General features: G+C 42.6%; 1 protein-coding gene across 1 annotated transcript; it reads right to left on the reverse strand.

The window, feature by feature from the left end:
• Nucleotides 1–11694: 11694 nt before the first annotated feature.
• On the reverse strand, nucleotides 11695–16545 carry IGFBP1 (insulin like growth factor binding protein 1). The gene is made up of 4 exons (XM_003797752.3): nucleotides 16015–16545; nucleotides 14499–14683; nucleotides 13233–13361; nucleotides 11695–12373 (listed from the first exon to the last, which is right to left on the reverse strand). The coding sequence occupies exons 1-4, from the start codon at nucleotides 16373–16375 to the stop codon at nucleotides 12242–12244; spliced, it is 807 nt and encodes a 268-aa protein (XP_003797800.1). The 5' UTR covers nucleotides 16376–16545; the 3' UTR covers nucleotides 11695–12241.
• Nucleotides 16546–17060: the final 515 nt, after the last annotated feature.

A 17060-nucleotide genomic window follows, 5' to 3' on the forward strand; every position in this document is an offset into this window, starting at 1 on the left:
AAAAAAAATCTTTCCCCTTATTATTGACAGCCTCTGGGTTTTGTGTCACTAATGAAATAACCCTGAAAGGGCAAAATATTCCAGCTATCGTAGAAAATTTCATAAGTGCTACTATAGTTCCCTGCTTCTATCTCTGGCAAAGAAACACAGGAAGAACACTAGCAAAAATTCCCACAGCCTTTGGTGGCATCCTGGGAAGGCACTGAGTTACATCTGCAAGATGGGCCAGCTTTAGGGGGTTACACTGTGGGCCCCGTTCCCATGGTGGAGGATGGTGGGGGGGCAGGTTTGAGCAACTCAGTAAATGCATCTCTGTGACCATCTGGTCCTCGTCTTTTGGGGGTTGTGTCCCACACTGTCCCAGCTAACACTACTCCGAGGAACCGTCCGTGACCAATCAGCAAGGGTCAGAACAGACAGTCCTGTGCCCGTCCCCTTCTACCCCAGGCCCCTCTGCACTGCTGGGAGAAGGGACGTAGACAAAGGCAGGAGGAAGAAGACCCTGCCGGACCTCTCTACAGCATTGGAACAATGGTCTCTTGTCAGAACCTGTGGCTTCAATGTATCAAAAGTTAAGCTGTGTGTAAAGGAATTACAGGCAGAAATTCCCGAGTTACAAACATCCAACTGAGGTAGAACTAGCACTTATGGAAGCTATTATAGATAGTAGGTGAATGTGCCTTGTCAGATGTACATACAAATTCAAGAACATACCTGTAGAACCTATCTTGTTTGTAACCTGAGGACTGCCCGTATTTTCTATTTAAAGCTGTGTTTGATGGGTTGATGAAACATCTATTATAAAATGGTGCCCTCATCACAGGGTGTTGTGTGTGATGAGCAGTAAGGGTGATCGTCTGAGAACCAGGAGAAATGGAGGGCAGACACCTGTGTGGTGCAGCTCCTACAAAGCCTCCAGGATGGAGAAATGTAATGGGCAGGGGGAGCTCTTTGCAGGAAGCAACTGCCAAGAGGCCATGGAGCGTGGGGCAGGGTCCTGGAGCATGGAGGTAGCCAGACTATGTGTCTAGAAATCCAGGGGCAAGGCTTGGAAGGATCTTGGGAACTTCTGAAGGGCCATGAGCTGCACAATGATGCTTCCTTTATAAACCCATGGGTTTGCCTTCCTGGAAGACACCAACTCATACACCCTTCCTCATCCTTAACCTCTAACCTGTGAACTTTCCACACCATTCAAAGGGTAATTCTGTGTGTCAATTTGACTGGGCCACAGGATGCCCAGATGAAAAATTATTTCTGGATGTGTTTATGAGGGTGTTTCCAGATGAGATCTGTATCTGAACCAGTAGGCTCAATAAAGTAGATTTCCCTCCCTGACATGGATGTGGTTGGACATCATCTAATGGGTTAAGGGTATGAATAGAAAAAAAAAGGCAGAGGAATTGTGCCTTTTTTCCATGTCATCCTCTCTGGCCCTCAAATTGAGACACATCATCAGCCGCTTCAATTCTTGGGTCTTGGTGGCTCCTGTGGCTCAAGGAGTAGGGCGCCAGCCCCATACACCGGAGGTGGTGGGTTCAAACCCAGCCCTGGCCAAAAACTGCAAAACAAAAACAAAAAAAACAATTCTTGGGTCTTTTGGCCCCAAACCAAATTATACCAGCAGATTTCCCAGTTCTCCAGCTTGCAAATTGCAGATGCCAGAACTTCTCAGCCTCCTTAACTATGTGAGCCAACTTTTCATAATAAATCCAGACTATAGATGGATAGATATAACTTAATGGTTCTTTCCTCTGGAGAACTATAATACAATACCTTTGATCTCCTCTTCCTTTTAAATGCTCTCCTGCTACCTTCAGTAAATACCTCGCAGTTGCACACCCACCCATTCTCCTCTTGCCTCTCCACTTCTTCCATCTCCTTCCTTGGCCTCCCAGCTAGACTCTTTGGGCTCCGTCTTACCCTCTGCCCTCTCTCTCAGCCTAATGATGTTCTCTCAGCCTTTCTTCCACCATCCCCTAAAGACACAAGCCCCGAAATGAGATTTCACACACAGAAATGAACACACACAAGGGTATTCGACTTTCTGGAAGTCAACCCAATGCAAATGCTATGACAACAGCTTCCTGAGATTCAGCTATCAAAATGACATACTTTACAAAAAATAGCCTTCACCAGTGTTGATGAGAGTGTCATAGTGGATTCCATGTTTTCTATTGTGGGAAAGGCAGCCCGTCCAGCAGGACATTTTTGATCTAACTAACCAGCCATCCCACTATAGAAACAAATTTATAGGCCTCATCTGAGATGTGCACAGAGAGTAAAATACAAGGGCACTTTAAATTGGAATGCAACTATTAAAATGTTTTTAGAAAAGAATTAATATGGAAAGATAATTATAGGCTAAAAGGAAAATGAATTTAATTATATTATGTGCACACATGATTACACAAAAACAAAAAGGAAATACACCAAAATATTAATCCTGGTTATTTGATTATAGATAATGTTCTTAATTTATTTCTACACCATTGCAAGCTCAGCATTTCCTATAGTGAATATAATTGTATTTCTTTTCATTCCAAAAAATATGCTGCCTTTTTGATACTCCTGCCCAGCTCGTGTCTGAGCAATGAGCCCATGCCTCCATCAGCCCAATGAGCATCCTCTCCAAGGAGCAGGGGCATCCCCCAAAGCCCTGACTTCCAGGTCCAGCTACCTCCTCAAACCTTAGAAATGGTTTTCACTCACGTCTCTGTCTTACATTCAACTGTATCATTTATCTACTTTTTATGTCCTAGAAGGACACACAGCAGTGAACAAAACACAAAAAACACAAAAATTACTGGTCTTGTAGAAAAAGACAAGAAAAAAGATTGGTGTGATTATATAGGGTGTTAGACAGGAATTGCGATAGAGAGAAAAATAAAGGGAAATGGGGCAGCGCCTGTGGCTCAAAGGAGTAGGGCGCTGGCCCCATATACTGGAGGTGGTGGGTTCAAACCCAGCCCCAGTCCAAAAAAAATAAAATTGCCAAAAAAAAAAAGGGAAATGCAAAGCATTGAGTATTATTGCTTATTATTTTTCTTCCTTCTTTCCTTCCTTCCTTCTTCTCTTTATTTCCTCCCTTCCTCCTCTCTTTCTTTCTTTCTTTTTTCCCCTCCCCCCTCCCTTTCCCTGTCTGTCTGTCTGTCTGTCTGTCTGTCTTTCTTAGAAGCTGGCTAATGAAGACCTCATTGAGAAGCTGACTTTTTTCTTTGTTTTCAGTTGACACATACTGTACACACCTATGGGGGGCACTGTGATGTCTTGATATATGTACCCATTGTGTGATGATCAAATCAGGGTAATTAGCATATTCATCACTTCAAACTTTATCATTCCTTTGTAATTAGCATGTAAAATCCTCTCCTCTATCAAATTTGAAATATGCATTATAGATGAGCCTTTATGACTCATTCATGCCTTATAGGCTCTATCTCTTAATATCATCATCACATTAATTTTAAACACCTGAATTTTGTAAAGGACATATTAAAACCATAGCAGTATGAAATATCTAATAATTATAATAAAAACCAAAATATATGTAATAACTATTTAATAATAGAATGGATAATGGATACAGCTAAAAGACAATTTAATAAAGAGGGTAAATAAGTGACTCTCTTAGAAGGAATTATTAACATTTGTTTAAATCAAGGTTGCTTAATATTGGTACTACTGACAGTTTGGATGGGATAATTAAAAAGAGTAAAGATTAGAAAATATGAAAGAACAATTGAAAGAAGTGAAGGACAGAAGCAGATATGCCACACTCAGATAAATGAAGTCCTAGGAAATATTTAAAGAAATAAGAGAATTTTTTTTAGAATTAAAAAAGACTTTATATTAAAAAGCCATATAGCATGTAAAAAAGGATATAGGCTCAAAAATATTGCTAGATGACTTATGGTAAAAATCTTAAAATATCAAAGTATCAAGAGAGAAAGAACAAATCACTGATAAAGAAACAAGTACCCAGTTAACATCACATTTTTAAGGAGTGAAACTGGAAGCAGGAACAGCCATGAATCATTTAGAAACTAGAGTTTTTATACCCAGTAAAACTGCCTTTAAAAGTGAGGAAACCATAAAATATTCTCAGGAATTGAATATACAGGAGATTATACGTACAAAAGAAACACATTAAAAACATTTTGAAGTAAGAACTTCTATTATGTATATATCCAGAAGTCCAAAAATCACACTACAATAAAGATTTGTATCAGAATGTTCACTGCAGCCCAATTTATAATTGCTAGGTCATGGAAGAAGCCCAAGTGCCTATCAACCCACGAATGGATCAATAAATTGTAGTATATGTACACCATGGAATACTATGCAGCCATTAAGAAAGATGGAGACTTTACCTCCTTCATGTTTACATGGATGGAGCTGGAAAACATTCTTCTTAGTAAAGTATCTCAAGAATGGAATAAAAAGTATCCAATGTACTCAGCCCTACTATAAAACTAATTCATAGGAAAGCTATAACCCAATTTTAGCCCAGGAATATGGGGAGAGACAGGGAGGAGAGGGGAGGGTAGAGGGTGAGGGAAGGGATGGTGATTGGTGAGATCACGCCTATGGTTCATCCTATAAGGGTACATGTGAATCTCTCTAAGTATAAAATACAAATGTCTTAACACAATAACTAAGAAAAAGACATAAAGGCTATGTTAACCAGTTGGATGAAAGTATTTCAAATTGTATATAGAAACAGTACACTGTACCCCATGATAGTAAAAAAAAAAAGAAAAAAAGAAAAGAAAAAAACCATTGTTAGCCTTGGACCAAGATCATGAATCCCTCTGCAATATCATTTCATTCTCTTTAGCAGTGACAGTGAAATCAAAGTCACTGATAATTAAGAAACCACCAGAGTGATGTCCTGACCCTAACAGAGCAGAAATATGGATTCCCAAATGCAAGTGTCAGAAACAAATGGATGGGTTAATGGCAAAAAAAAAAAAAAAAGAAAAGAAAGAAAGAAAGAAAGGTAACAAATCTTAGAAATGTTGAAGAAGTAAAAAGGAATAAATACGATGGAGGATTAAACAGAGGAGGGTATCAAAAAAGATTATCTAGTAAAAAAAGTAATGAAATATAGATATATTTTTAAAAACACTACAACAAATGTAAATAGTGGTATAAGAAGATTTAACTGTCAACATTTTAAGATTTCACCATAAAATGTGAAATTAGTGATTCTCAACCCGAGACAATTCTGCCCCCTGCAGGACATCTGGCAATGTCAGAAGGCATTTTTGGTTGTCAGAACTGGAAGTTGTTGGCATCTCCCAATCTGAGGCTAGGGATACTACTAAACAGCCTATAAAACACAGGACCATTGTCCACCCAAAGAATTGTCCCATCCAAACTGTCAATATCCCATCCAAGTGCCAATATTGAGAAACTTGATTTAAATAGATGTTAAAAATTTCCAACCAAGAGATAGACCTTGATTACTAAAAATATGTATTTTGTTTCAACAGACATATCAAACAGAAACTATAGAAAATAAAGCTAGTAGCTGTTCATATCAGACAAAATTAGATTTTTAAGACAATCTCTTCTTAGAGATACAAAAAAATCACTACAAAATAATAGCAAGGTAAATTAACCAGGTGTATTTAGCAATTCTAAACATTCAAACTATTTTAAATGGAAATTAAGATAATTATAGGAAGAAGTTTAAATTTTTTACCCTTTTTTCACTGTTGATAGGAAAACACACACAAAAAAAAATCCAGTATGGATTTAGAAGATTGGAACTTCAAAGCTAACAACTTAACAGGTAGAGCAGTTAAAAAAATTATGTTCCTCTCAAGAATGTGTGGAGTATTTTAAAAATTGATCATATGTTAAATTATAAAAGAACCTCCAAGATTAAAAGAATAGATGCTATATGAATAATATTTTATGATCATGTTATGAATAAATTTAAAATTTATTAAAGTCTATTCAAATTCCCAAATTTGTGGAAATCTAAGAAGCTCACAGAAAAGCAATTCTAGGTTAAAGAAGAATTTTAATAATGAAATTAAAAACTGTGCCAGAATTTAAAACTGCCTTGAAATCACAACTTCCTAGATAACACCATTGATAATCATGAAAGCAAGCAAGAACCGAGGTCCAGAGGAAACACATGCCTAAAATACCTACATTAGATAAGAGAACGTGTCAAAAACAGCCACGTGATCACCTAAAGAAATTAGAGCTGATTCAAAGAACATAAAAGAAAAGAGGTAATAAAAACAAGAGTAAGAAGCAAGGGCAGAGGAAAAGCAAAGACAAAAAGAGCAAATCAATGAAGCCAAAAGATGTTTCAAAATCTAACAAAACAGGCAAACATTCGGATAAACTATCAAGAACAAAAGAAAAGTTGCAGTTATGAACATTACCAATGTGGGAAGGGGTATGAGAGATGAGTAAAAGAAAGTAAACAGACTATAAGAAAATGTTAGCAAAACCATATACTATTAAACATGAAAATTTAAGATGTAAACTTTCTTAGAAAATATAGTTTTCAAGAAAAAATTAAAAGCTCTGAATATTTCTATAATTGAGATGTATTTGAAAAAAATTTAAAATATTCTCATAAAGAAAACACCAAATTGTTTGACAAATGCTACCAGATGCAGATTATCCCATTTAATACCCACTTTTTAAGTAGCTATGAAAAGAAAGCTGTAAAAAGAAAGACTGCACTTGAGTTATTCTACAAAACCAGGATAAACCCCAAACCGAAATCAATCAATGACAAAAAGACAAATTCATGCCTATTTTTCTCATCAACGTAAAATCCCAAGGAAAGTATTAATAAAGAAAATCCTAAAGAGAAATTAAATTTAATGGAAATAGCAAAAGCAGTTAACAAAATTAAACACAATAAAAAATATTAATAAATTAGTAATATAAGAGAACTCCCATTGCCTAATAATGTATATATGTTAAAAAACAAACCCAACAAGCTGTTGCGTCTTTGGATAACTGACCCCTGCTTCTTTGTGTAATAGTGCTCTAAAGTTTCCTTTGTCTGGAATTAATATAGTGATCTTGATTTTTTGATTAGTGTTAACATGGTATATATTTCTCCATCTGTTTACTTTTAACCTAGCTGAGTCTTTATATTTAAAGTAGTGTCCTTACTGACAATACATAGTTTGGTCTTAGTTTTTTCAGCACTCTGACTGTCTTTAAGTTGGTGCATATAGAACATTTACATTTGAAGTGACTAATGATATATTTTGTTAAAATCAATCATGTTGATAAATGTTTTCTATTCATTGATTTTTTTTGATTTTTTTCTCTGTCTTTTTCTGCCTTTTCTTGTTTCAGTGTAATATTTTATAGACAGTACAACCTCTGGATGCTGACCACCCAAGGGACTGAAACAGACTGGTCAACTTAAGGGAACCAGACCTACAGTAGTGATATGTACATGTGGTGCACGTCCAGTCTATGAAAATTAGATCCACGTAAGGAGGTGGTCAAGGAAGGGAGGTGGCCAACTGTGGGTTCTAGTGTAATTTAATTTTCTGTCTTCTCTTATGTATAAATTATACTTACTTTGTAAATTTTTAATTAGTTGTCATGATCAATTTTATGTGTCAATTTGGCTGCACTCCAGTAACAAATATGTGGTCAAACATTATTCTGGATGTTTCTCTTTTATAATGTTTGGAATAAGATTAACATTGAAATTTGTGGCCTTTAAGTAAGATGGAGGCCCTTTGTAATGTGGGTGGTCATGATCCAGTCAGTTGCAAGTCTGGGTAGAAGACCTCCTTTAAGCAAAAAGGATTCCTTCTTCCAGCAAACTGCCTTCGACTTCAAGGACAGCATTGGCTCCTCCTGGCTCTCCTGCTTGCTGACCTACTCTAGAGGTTTTGGACTTCCCCGGAGACATAACTGCTTAAAATAAATCTCTCTTTATAAACATTTTATCAGTTCTGTTTGTCTGGAGAATCCTGAATGATACAGATTGGGGTACCAGGCACGGTTCTAGAGGAACTGAACTTTAAAGATGTGTTTTCTTAATGGTTCTGCGGTTTCTAGATTTGGCTATCTAATTTGATTAGAGTTAAATACACTAATAGCTCCAGTTGCAGTAGTAAAGAGAACACAGAGAGTCCAGGGCAGGCTGTGGCAACAGAGATGCATAAAGTATCACTGTCAGATGCTTCTAATCAAACACTTGTAAGAGGCGAGTGATCATATTTATTATACCTTCAAACTAAAAACCAGAATGACATTGGTTGGTTGCTCCTAATTAAGCAGTACAAAATAAAGAAAAAGATGAGGTTATGGATTCAAATTGTCAGCTCCATCACCACATAGATAACCCGAAAGCTTCTCTAGCTACCCTGAAGAAGCTCCTTGTCTCCTATAGCTGAAGGACTGAGATTGCTAAAAACCAAATCCAGAATCTCTTCCTGTGAGTAGCTGGCATATGATGCAACTTCAGTTCCCAGCCTCTGTATTAGCAGTGTTCATTGTTAAACTGAGGACCCATCTATAGGAAAAGGGAAAGAATGGGAAAGAAATGGGGAAGGATGGGAACCTGAAAGTTGAACTGGGGATGTGCCAGAAGACCCTGATGAAGCCGGGTACATCAAGACCCTAAATTCCACCTCTCCACCCTCAGTGAAAATGGCCTCCAATAAAAGCAGCCTCTCCATCATGGCCTCCCCTCGGGCAGCTTCTGTGCAAGACCATGCTGCTTCTCCTCAGGACCCACCCTGCCACCCCTCTCTGCTTCTAGAATTCTAAGTAGACTCAAGTCCCAGAAGCACCTAAAGGTGCAATACGATGTGTAACCATGAAGAGAGCTATACTCCAAAAGCACTACTTGAGTTGTAACATACACAGACAGAAATCCAGCGACTATGTGGGAATAGATATTAAGGGTGTGGAGTAATGGTAGAAGGAACATAAAGTTGGGTCAGGCCAACTATGGGCTCACTAACCAGAGATTCTCTATTTAATGTTGCAGCTCAATGAGTTAGAAAGAGTTCCAACAGTCTGGTTGGGTGACAGAAACATGGACCAAAAGGTGGCCATAGTAACTGAACTTAAATTATGAGATCTGCCTTGATTTATTATAGAGAAGGGATCCAAAGGTTCAGTGGGGCTGGAATGTAAAGGGAGAATCCTGAGTGATACAGATTTGGGTACGAGGCATGGTCCTAGAAGAACTAAATCTTAAGGATATGATTTCTTTCTTTTTTTTTTATTAAATCATAGCTGTGTACATTAATGCAATCATGGGGTACAGTGTGCTGGTTTTATATACAATTTGAAATATTTTCACCAAACTGGTTAACATAAACTTCATGGCATTTTCTTAGTTACTGTATTAAGACACTTATATTCTACTTGGTTCTGGGGTTTCTAGCTTTGGCTATGATTTGATTAGATACAACATACTCATCTACCATAGGCAGGTAGGGACATAACTTTCACCATGACGGTGAGAAATAAATTTGCAAAGGGAGCTCCAGCATTCTGGAGGTGCTCTGAGATCAGCCCTCACAGTGGAAAATGCAACCCCAGAAGTGGGAATCCTAAATACTATTAGAGTAATTGGGTCTCCTAGTGACAGGGGCCACATGGCCTGCAACCACCAAGGTCAAGGTGAGCATGGTTAGTTACCATAATGAGCAGAAACCTCAGTCTTTTAACTCCTGCATGCCTGTGGCATTGGCTAGGTCACCATGGTGTTCCTATTCCTAGAAGTTAAATAGATAGGAAATCTACTGAATTATTACTTGATCTGTATAAGCAGGAAAGTTTCTAGGTCAAGTGAACAAAACTCTAACCAGAATCATAAAAACAAAGAGTCATGGCCTTTAAATCGATTTTCTACCTTGAACCAGTTTGCACACGCAGAGCCCCTTGAATGAGGGGACACCAAGTTCCCCTGAAGAAGGACCCTAACACATCATCAAATAGTTACACTGTTAATCTTTCTCCCCGTTTTCTCCAAAGGGACTGGAACTATGTTCTCTGAACAGGACAATTATGCATTAGTGAAAAAGAAATAATCAGTCCTTTGAGGGACTACCTGGCACTGATTTGGACTCGACATTGATTTTAAGAGATCTGTGATATTTCTGTGGTTCACAAGTCAGAGTCAGAGGTCAGGTGACTGTGGAGTTTTAGCTCAGGTTTGGACTTGACGTTGATTTTAGGAGATCTGTGATATTTCTGTGGTTCACAAATCAGAGTCAGGGCCTATGGATGTCAGGTGACTGGTGGAGTTTTAGCTCAGGTCCATCTCACAGCAGGTTCTGTGGGTCCCCAGACACATCCTGTGGTGTAGAGTTCATGGCTGGAGTAGACATGCTGAGCGGCTGCCAGAATCCCACACTGGTTTCCTGACCTCCGTGGAAGGAAAGGCCAAAGGGAAGCCACCAGAACTGCCTCTACCTAGGAAAATAGTGAATCAGAAGCAATATAACATCCTTGGAAGAATTGCCAAGATTAGTTCAGCCAGCAAGAACTTGAAAGATTTAGGGGTGGTGGTTCCACCACATACCCACTCAGCTCTGCTATTTGGCCTGTGCAGAAGGCAGGTGGGTTCTGGGGAGTGGCAGTGGATTAACCATAAGCTTAACCAAGAGGTGACTCCTGTTGCAGCTTCTGTACCAGATGAGGCTTCCTTGCTTGAGAAAATTAACGTATCTTCTGGTACCTGGTCTGCAGCTGTTGATCTGTCTTGCCCCACCTGGGGCTGGCTGCTGCACATGAAATGATGACTCTAAAGAGTGAGTTCCCTTGACTCTGGATGACCAGCCCTGAGGCTTGGCAGACAGGCTGGCAGCCTGGCAGCTCTGAGGGTGGAGGGTGAAGGAGAAGACTCAAGATGGGGAGCAGGAGCCTCCAGGGAAAATCCAGAATGGCAGGGGAGACTACAGGCCCCACTGCTCTAGGGTGTGCGAGATGAGAGGCAGCCAGGAACACCCAGGTCTCCCCAGAGGCGATAGGGAGGGGGTAGTGAGGACAGGCTCGGTCAGGCTTTCTCTGCAGCAGGGCGGAGGCCATCCAGAAGACAGGACTGGAGGCCGCTAAGAGGCGTGCAGGATTCTCAGGGATGGATGAGGTGCCAGCTCATCCAGGGCGACATGAGGCAGGAGGAAGCAGCAGTTCTGCAGGGTTGGCAAGAGTCAGGAGGCACCCTCAGGCCAGCCAAGCGGGTCAGAGTTTAAGGAAGGACTCTGAGGAGCAGAGAAGACAGTTGTGATCAGAGCCACAGTCCTGGAAACAGAAGTGAGGAGAGGACACTGGGCGCCCCACAGAGGAGGGGCTGAGAGAAAGGGAGGGCGAGCGAGGAAAGGGTTAGGGAGCAAAACCAAGAAAGCATTTCCACCTTGTTTAAGAAGAAAGAAACCAGGGCCTGCTTAGGAGCTGGAGGGAAGGGGCAAACCAACCTGGGAGGAAGAGGCGAAGGACCTGGGGAGGAAAGGGACTAAGTGAGGGGTGGGATGGGGAAGCCCAGCCTGGCCCAGGCAGAGGAGGTCCCAATGCCACTGGGAAGTGGGACTCCAGGGCAGTCGGGTCAAGGGGCTCTGAAACACCATTTGATGACACAGAAGCACAAACCTGCCCAAGGATGGTGAGGGTGAAGGACAAAAGGATTTCAGAAACCGAGACAGTGTACTTCAATGACTGTCCACAGCAAACACAGTATTTCCACGTGGAATATTTATTCAAAATGTGTGTATATGTTTTAACAATATATCCAGTGTGAATTTTAACAGGCAGCAACATCACCACAGGTCACTTCTGTCGAGTAATCAACATTACTTTCGCGGCAAATTTACACCAAATGTAGATCAATCGTGGAATGTAAGAGTTAACTCTTCTCCTTTAATCCACGTGAAAAATCACTGTCTTGTATTTGATTTTACATTTTCTAAGCAGTATTTTTCCATGTTCTTTAAAAACAGAAGCATGAGCTTTGGAAGAGATGACATACACATGTTTATACACAATGTGATAAGAAGTATTTCATGATATACAAATTAACATAGTACAAGTTACTGTGTAGAAAAAATAAACTTACAGTGAATAAATAAACTAACAGCTTTATATATCAAGTAATATGCAGAGTATAAAAAGTAGTTCCTATATATATACATACACTTATATATAAAAACGTGTGTGTGTTCTAGAGTATAAATATACAATATGTTTAAATACTTCATGTGAAGGAACATTACTGTGTCTGTTTTCAGTTTTGTAAATTAAAATACTGGTGACAGTTGGGGTCCCCTCTGATCTCTGGAGACCCTGGGATTTTCTTCCCGCTCCAAGGGTAGACGCACCAGCAGAGCCCTGCCTCTCCATCCATGGACGTCTCGCACTGCAAAGATAGGGCCAAAGTCAGGAGCAGCAGGTGAGGAGCTGATGGGGCAAGTGAAGCTATAATTGGCTCAGTACAGCCAAGTGCTGCAAAGTCATGCCAAGAGGCTGGACCATGCCAGCAGCTACCCATGATGTGGGCAAATCCAACACCCTCCTTGTTCTCATTGTAAAATAGAGACAAAGGCCAAGTGGCACAGGTGGTAAAGAGATAATCACTTCATCTACACATTAAATGGTACAGTGTGTGCACAGCTATCTCCTTCATGGCCCAGATGCCAGAGAAGCCCAGCCCACTGGGAACATGTCCCATGTGTGACCCACTATTCCTTGTCTGTGGTAAAGCAGCCCCTCCTCCTGCTTCCCCCAGGGAAATTCATAGAACTTGCACTTCACTGAGTCCTAAAGCCTTGGTGTGTTTGATCTCATTTATTATTTGGCAAGCCAAAAAGGCTATTGAGTTTTATTATAGAGTTCTTTTTTCTTTATGCAGGAGGCAAAAAAGTAACAGACATCCAAGTAGATACTTGCTTTCCTAAGTTTGCTCCCCTTTCTCTCTTGTTATACACTGAGATCCCAAGTTTTAGGAGGTCAGTGAAAGTCCTCTACCTCTGATGGCACTGACACTTGGCCCCAGGGATCCTGGTCCACTGGGGGTTTTCTTCCTCTGGCTCTGAAATATGGACCTGTTCGTTAGGCTACCTTGGGCTAGCAGTCCCTGGCTCCCAGAGGGTGTATCTTGCTTCATATGACCAGTTTGGTATACATTTGCAACTGGATGTTCTTTGCTGGATGGCTTTGCAAAGATGGAGGGCAGCAGTCACTATCCCCGTGAGGATGCACCTGGTAAGGCCACTTACCTGTCTGCTGTGGTAAAATCCATTCTTGTTGCAGTTTGGCAGATAAAATTTGTAAATTTCTTCGCCTGCTTTCTGCTGTGCCTTGGCTAATCTCTCTAGCACTTTGTAGAGTTCTCTTTGGCAGGGCTCCTAAGAGAATAATTTGATGTTAGGAAAAATGACAAGAGAAAGTGAATTACCAACCTAGAATGTAACTGAGTGAAGAGGTGTTGCCTGGGCTGAAGACCTGGCCGTGAGTCAAGGACCAGATGATATGTGATATGCCCTCTCTGGACCTCATTTTCTAACCTGTGGTTAGTCTCTGTCTTGGGTTGCTAAGATAACAGCTGGGAACTCTATTCTCTCTCTCACTTGACACAGAAAGATTCCCCAGTAAGAGCCTGACCAACACCACAAAACTCTCCTCATCTACTGCCCTTGCCATCTATTTTTGAAAGCAAACTTCTGGATGAACGGAGGCTGGTCAAGGCTTCCTGAATGGAGAATTTATTTGTAGATCCTTCTAGATTTTGAACAACTTTCCTTTGCAATCCACAGGATTATTTTACATAAACCAAATCAAGTGAGGGTCAATTTAAAACAAAAATTAATTTTATTCCATTTTCATCACTTTGAGATGAAATTCTGAAAATGATTTAATTCTCCCCTTTTCTGGGTGTGCATATTTGTGGAAATGATTTTTCCCTCTCAAAAGAATGTGAATTTATCCAACTTTGATTCTCTATTGCCCTCATGTGGTAGAAGGAAAATTAAGCTAGGATGGGCAGTTGTGTTTAATGTGTTCACAGCTTCAGCTTGGGGAGAAGAAAAAGTCCTGGCGATAAATATTGGTGATGATTCAGAATACTGGCACTATATATAATGGCACATCAACCTATACTGTAAAATGGTTAAAACAGTGACTTTTACCTTCTGTATATTTTACCACAATTTTTTTTTAAGGAGGCAAATGATACAACGAGGGTGGGAGTAGTTAGGACCTTGGGCTAACTTTGGAATAACATATCTCAGTGCTCTGATGCCCTAATTTTGAAGATGAGCTCAGAGACATGAAGTAACCTATCTAAATGTCCTCAGCAGGACTTGCATTTTCTTTGAATCTAAGTGGGATCATGTCCCAAAGTCTTTGTGTTAATAGCCTGAGAAAGCTAAGGTGGGGAATGACTATTAGGTTTTGGGGGGAAAGGTGTTTCTTTCCAAGGCTTGAGGACCAAGAAGTGGTGGGCCAGGCCCATTTGAGGTAACTAAGCCAAGTTAGAGCCTCACCTTCCAGGCTTTGACGTTGGTGGTGTCCCGAGCCCTCATGCTCTCATAGGTGCTGATAGCATTCCAGAGGATGGGCCGGTCCTCACTGGAGGGGGCCATCAGGTGGAAATTCTCCAGGAGCTGCTCCTCTGTCATCTCTGTGCTCTCAGGGGACACATTCTCTTGAGCAGGGGGACTCTTTGCCTCTAAAAAAAACATCGCAGACCCATGAGCAAGACCAAAGCAAACATCGCAGACCATCTGAACGTGGTCCCCAAGAAGTCACCTCCTTTTCTCGAAAGCCATACCAATTCTGCTCTGGACAATAGTACTTTTCAGGGTCTGGCAAGACTGCCTTGTGTTTCACTTCTAAAGCAGCAAGAGACTGTAACAAGGGGCACCTTTGCTGAGGTGAGAAAAACCCTAAACTGGTCAGAGATTAGGGTTTAATTCCTAACCCCCACTAGTGGGGAGCCTTGGAAGCTCAGCTTCCCATCTCTAAATGGGAATTTTACTAATACCCCATGAACAAATGGCACAGTTCATCCAGAAGTGAGTTCTAGAAGGTTCCTTTCCTAACCCAAAGCACTCTTTTCTGCTGTGGGCCCTGCCTGTCTACATGCTAAGTGACTTCTCTGAAAGAGGAGAAGGGGTCACCCCACATCTTGCAAATAGAGTGCAAAGGTGCACAGACAGAATCTCAGGGAAGTGGCTCTCAGGTATCCCTGTGGAAATCCATTTCCCTTGAGGATCAGGGCAACAACTGCATTGCATTGCTCTGAAGTGCAGAGAATGCACAGGAAAACCATGTTCCCTCCTTGGGACACTCGCTCCCACACAGATTCCTGTGGGCTCTGGGAGCCCTGAGTCCTCTAAGAATGACACAGGACATGCAACCAGCCCAGATGAAGAGATAGGGGGCTGGAGTAGAGAAAGAGGCATTTCCTCTGCTTCCCACTACAAACAAATCACTGCTTAAATTCAGGAAAGAACCTGATTGTCAAGTTCTTAGGGGCAACATACACATCAAACATTGTTTTTTTATGGCAATGAATGGAAGTGAAGTTTTTAGCCTAAACTCTCACATTATGTTCTGTAAACATCTGGGAAGCACATACCGTATCCACAGGATGTATATTACAAAGGACATTCCAAACACCCCCTGGGGAGGCCAGCAGGAGAGATTCCCATCTTAGGCCTTCCTGGACACTCCAGCCCTTGGGGCTGCCCTTGTGCCCTGCAGGGAGGAGGGCACCCCCGACCCCCGACTCCCACAGAGTGGGCAGCCCACCCCCTCTCTCTACTGTACTGTCTGGATCCCTACAGATGAGCTGGCTGCAGGGCGCACCTAGGGGCTCACGAGCTCGGTCCCAAGCTCACCATAGTCCAGTCCCTTCCTCTCCTAAGGCACCCTCAGCCAAGACCGTGCAATGACTTCAGCTCCCTTCCACAGTGCAGGCTCTGGTTGCAAGTTTAGACAGACCCCCGCCCTCTCACCAGGGGCAGGGCAACACCAGGGATGGGGAAACATTTGTACCTGCGGCCTCTGCGCTGGGCGTGGAGGTGTCAGGTTCTGGCACGCAAGCGCCCTGGCCGCGGGTGAGGGCGTGCAGTGGCCGCGGCTCCCCGGGCAGCGCACGGCAGCTGAGTCCACGGGCACAGCGCGCAGTGGCGACGCCGCACGCAGCGCCCAGCGGCAGGGCGCACGTCGGGCAGCAGCCGCAGCCGGCCGGCCGGGCAAGCTCCGGGCACGAGGCTGGCACCGGCGGGCAGAGCGCGACCTTCTGGGCGGAGCAGGGCGCGCAGCGCCACGGCTGGGGAGCGCCGGCAGCCACCCAGACCTGGACCGCCAGCAGCAGCAGAAGCCGCCAGGCGCCGGCAGCGGGAACCACCGGCATCTCCGGGCAGGGGCAGGAAGCAGGAGCTGATGCTTTCTGGGCAGGCGACAGTAGCTGATACTTTCTGGGCAAGTGGAGGCGACACGCTGGCTGATGCTCGCTGGGCGGGTGGAGGTAATGCAGTGGCTGATGCTTTCTGGGTGGGTAGCAGTGGCCGATGCTCTCTGGGCACAGCACGCCCCTTATGAAGGGCGAGGGCTCGCCACTTGGACCAGGAGGTTAATGATTGGCAGTTCGGCGTGCTGGGAGCTTGGAGTTCAAAATAAGTTTGTTTTGCTCCTGCGCCCAAGGCCGTGCGCAAATGGGTAGGTGGAAGGAGGGTAAATGATTCAGCTTTGTTTGTTCTGTTGTTGTGGGGTGCACACCCAGAGCTAAAGTCCAGTTCTAAAAAGTGCACAGCCTGGTGACGGGTGGCCCTTGTTTTTGTTCAAGGAACATCATGGGCCTTGCCAGCCAGGGCTTTTCAACAGACCCAGGGCAACTCCGAGCAGCTGGGCAACGCTGCCCAGCCACCAGTTCTCAAATGGGAAAACCCTGCAGGGCCCAGGGTGAGGAAAGGTGGAACCAGTTTGGAATCCAGATCTCTGCAAGCTTTGGTGGGCAAAGCCCAGACAGAATTGCTGCCGCCCCCAACCCACAAGAAAATCCAGGGTTTATGCCAGACCGTGCCAAGTCCCCCAGTCTA

Source organism: Otolemur garnettii, unplaced genomic scaffold, assembly GCF_000181295.1.
Source record: "Otolemur garnettii isolate 467f Iridium unplaced genomic scaffold, OtoGar3 scaffold00123, whole genome shotgun sequence".
NCBI classification, from domain to species: Eukaryota; Metazoa; Chordata; class Mammalia; order Primates; family Galagidae; genus Otolemur; species Otolemur garnettii.